At 37.8% G+C, this 3,343-nt stretch overlaps 1 protein-coding gene across 1 annotated transcript; it reads right to left on the reverse strand.

Annotated features, from left to right (window-relative positions):
- Positions 1 to 464: 464 nt before the first annotated feature.
- On the reverse strand, positions 465 to 2,982 carry LOC107791187 (pectinesterase 2.1-like). The gene is made up of 4 exons (NM_001325514.1): positions 2,001 to 2,982; positions 1,262 to 1,453; positions 793 to 1,152; positions 465 to 610 (listed from the first exon to the last, which is right to left on the reverse strand). The coding sequence occupies exons 1-4, from the start codon at positions 2,980 to 2,982 to the stop codon at positions 465 to 467; spliced, it is 1,680 nt and encodes a 559-aa protein (NP_001312443.1).
- Positions 2,983 to 3,343: the final 361 nt, after the last annotated feature.

Below are 3,343 nucleotides of genomic sequence, written 5' to 3' on the forward strand. Positions count from 1 at the left end.
TGAGGACTGAGGAGCGAGGCCGTGAGAGTGAAGGCGTGGACTGTGAGTGAAGGTGAAGTGGTGAGGCGTGAGCAGCAGAAGCTGCACAATGAAATAAGACCTAACCTAACCCTAAAAAATAAAATTGGTATTTATTATTCCCTTAATAAATTTGGATTTCGGATCGGATCGGGTTCAAACTATACAAATCCGAATTTTTAATAATTCAAATCCGAATCCGATCCAAATATCCGAAATCCGAAATCCGAAATCCGAATTGGAGCGGATCGGATCGGATTTCGGATATCCGATCCAAATGCACAGCCCTAATTACGACATATCTTATGGGACAACAAATATAGTGGAGTACTTATTTTGAGTTCATCACAGATACAAAGTTTGTTCGGATAATATATATATACCTAGTTCTCAACGTAGGTTAAAATAAAGACGTATACGACACTCTAAAGCCAAATAATAATTCCCTACTCATCCAATCCTTCAACAAAAGTCACGCCAGTTGAACTCAACCACGAGCCGCCTTGAATCAGCTCAGCCACCGTAAACGGCCTAGCCTCAGCAGCATCAGTTATGACATGATAACCGGGCCACGTCACCCTCTTGCTAGTACCTGCACCAAAGGCGGATCTATAATTTAGACTTGATAATTAAACCTTTAAGTTACTTAACATTAACTAATTGTAAATTCGGGTTTATATTTAACATTATTTATTAAAATTCAGTAGTTATATATATATATATATATTTATGTTTTGTGTCAAAAATGTTGGGTTTAGATAAACTAATTATGACCTGCACCAGGTCCATTGTTCATGTACTCCCCATAGTATAATGTCTTCAAGGCAAAATCTCCACTCCACTCAGACCAACCAGCTGGATCTATGAGATCACCTAGGTATGATTCCATGACTACCGTTCTTGAATATTCCTTCCATGGCCTACCAAGATATGTTTTGTATTCACTCTTGACTGGTTCAAGGTCTGGACTTGCTATTATGTCACAGAATTGAATAGAAGTTCCCGTGGCCTGATTTGGATCTGTTCGGCCTTGTGCAGTCACCATGTTTTTCTGGTTTTTACCAGGTTTTCTAGGTACAAGTTGGCATTTCTGGAATACAACGGCTGCATTACCAAATATGAAGTCGACAGTACCTGCAGCAAAAAATTCAGAATTTAAATTTGATGATTCGATAAAAATTCTTTACACGGAATCTGTATATATTATATGTCAAAAGTATTGAGTTCAATTGAGCGGAAGTACCTGTTACGTAGCAGTCTCTATAGAATTGCCTTAGAGAATGTGCGTAAAGGGTATCTTGATAAGCATCAATACGACAACGATTTATGACAGACATATCAGCTCCCACTCGAAGTGCCACTGCTTGGTGTTTCTCTGGTCCTGCTGTATTTTGTATACAGATGTCTTGTAGTATAAATCCTTGGCCAACTGCAGCTGCAATAGGATGCAATGCACTAGTATCAAATGCAGAGCATAGATTTTAACTTTATGAGTTCTAGATTTTAAAATGACTTCTAGTGCTAATAATTACTAGGTTCTAAATTTAATATTTGTGTATATCTAATAAATTTTTAACATAAATACACTGTTTAAGCAAAAATTATTGTGTTCGGTTCCGCGCTAGCTCCGCCATGACTTGTATAACACGTGTTCCTTAACCAAGAGATGAATGCAAAAAACACCATTAGGAACAAATTTTAACTGCTGAAGGAGCAAAATAATAGGGTAGGAGACCATTATACATATAGATGGATCTTATTCAATTGCGAAAGGGCCATGATATATTAATGCAACTCATAATCGATCTGGTGGCTAGATAAGCAAGGATGGGCTGGACAGAGAGGCAGTATAGCCAATAATCAACTACTCATTTAATGCAAATTAATACTAGGAAGCAAAAAAAAATCTTTTTTATCCCCAAGAGCAGACCATCAACCAATAAGAAAAAAGGAATAAGTAGTCTGATAAACTGAAGACTTACCAAGAGTGGCAGAGCGGAAGGTGGTTGATCCATCCACAACATTAAGGCTACCAGTGATAATGGTAGAATTCATGCCATCACCAACAATCATCAAGTTCATTTTCTTCTTAGTCACCTCCACATTCTCTTTGTAAATTCCCTTCTTGACATAGATCACGTACCGAGTCTTGCTCTTATCTGGTGCTGCAGCAACTGCTTCAGTAAGTGTTTGATAATCCCCTGATCCATCTTGTGCTACCACTGCATTAGCTTTAATTTCCTTGGCTGAACTCTCCAATAGCTTCCTGTCTCTTGAATTTACCCATGATGGCATTCTCCCCGAAAGCGGCGTGAAAACTTCCTCATTTGGGGTTGTGACAGAAGCAAGAATTGCCAAAGCTGTTTTGGCTCTTGAGATCAACTCTTCAAGAATCGTTCCAATTGAAGTTGTGTTACTTAGGGAATTAAGTCCATCTAAACATGTGACGTGGTTAGTAAGCATCCCACTTAGCCAGATTTGTGCATTGGCATGTGCCAAACGGCTTCTTGATTTACCAAGTGCTGCAATTGAGTCAGTCACTAACTCAATTGACAGGTCAAGGAGCTCAAGACAGTCTGCTAAAGCTCCTTTGTGACTAATGTCATTGATCTGGTTTCTGATCTTGTGAACCACTGGAATTGCACTGTTCATGTGATGGACATATTTTACTAGGAATTTTTGCAGAACAGTAAGTCCATCTGAATCGGATGTAACAATTCCATTGGATACTAGCTCAGAGACATAACTGAGGCAGAGTTGGGAATCTTGTGCAGCCTCACATAGTTGTGGACCAGGTAAAGATGATAGATTAGAATGCTTAACCTCAAACTGATAAGGAGCAACAAGAAAAACAACTGAGAAGAGAGCAACAACGAACGTCATGACAAAAGTGAGGATCTTGCAGCTTATTATGGGATTTTGTTTTGGTGTCTCTGGTAACAGAGGTTGGTAAGGAGTAGCCATTTCAGAAGTTTGCAACTTCGTGATTTGCTAGACGTTCTGAAAGACTTTCACTTCACTAGTTTATATAACTGCGTCAGCAAAATGGAGCAAACATCGGCACGATTAGCTCGCTATTAATGCTTCTTACAAAACAGGGACGGCTCAACCTAAAATTAAAGTTTAATGTGAAGTTTAAAATTTTAAAAGAAAAATTATAATAGTATATTTTTATTTGAAGTCTATTCTTCTAACTTTTTAAGATACAATGTTGTTAATAATTTTTTTTATAATCGATTTCCTCTAATAATTCCTTATCAATTGATAATATAACCAACTCATTGAATTTTTTTGAGACATTGATCCAAGGTAAGATTTTATAAAG

The sequence above is a fragment of the Nicotiana tabacum genome, chromosome 10 (genome assembly GCF_000715075.1).
Source record: "Nicotiana tabacum cultivar K326 chromosome 10, ASM71507v2, whole genome shotgun sequence".
Classification (NCBI taxonomy): domain Eukaryota; kingdom Viridiplantae; phylum Streptophyta; class Magnoliopsida; order Solanales; family Solanaceae; genus Nicotiana; species Nicotiana tabacum.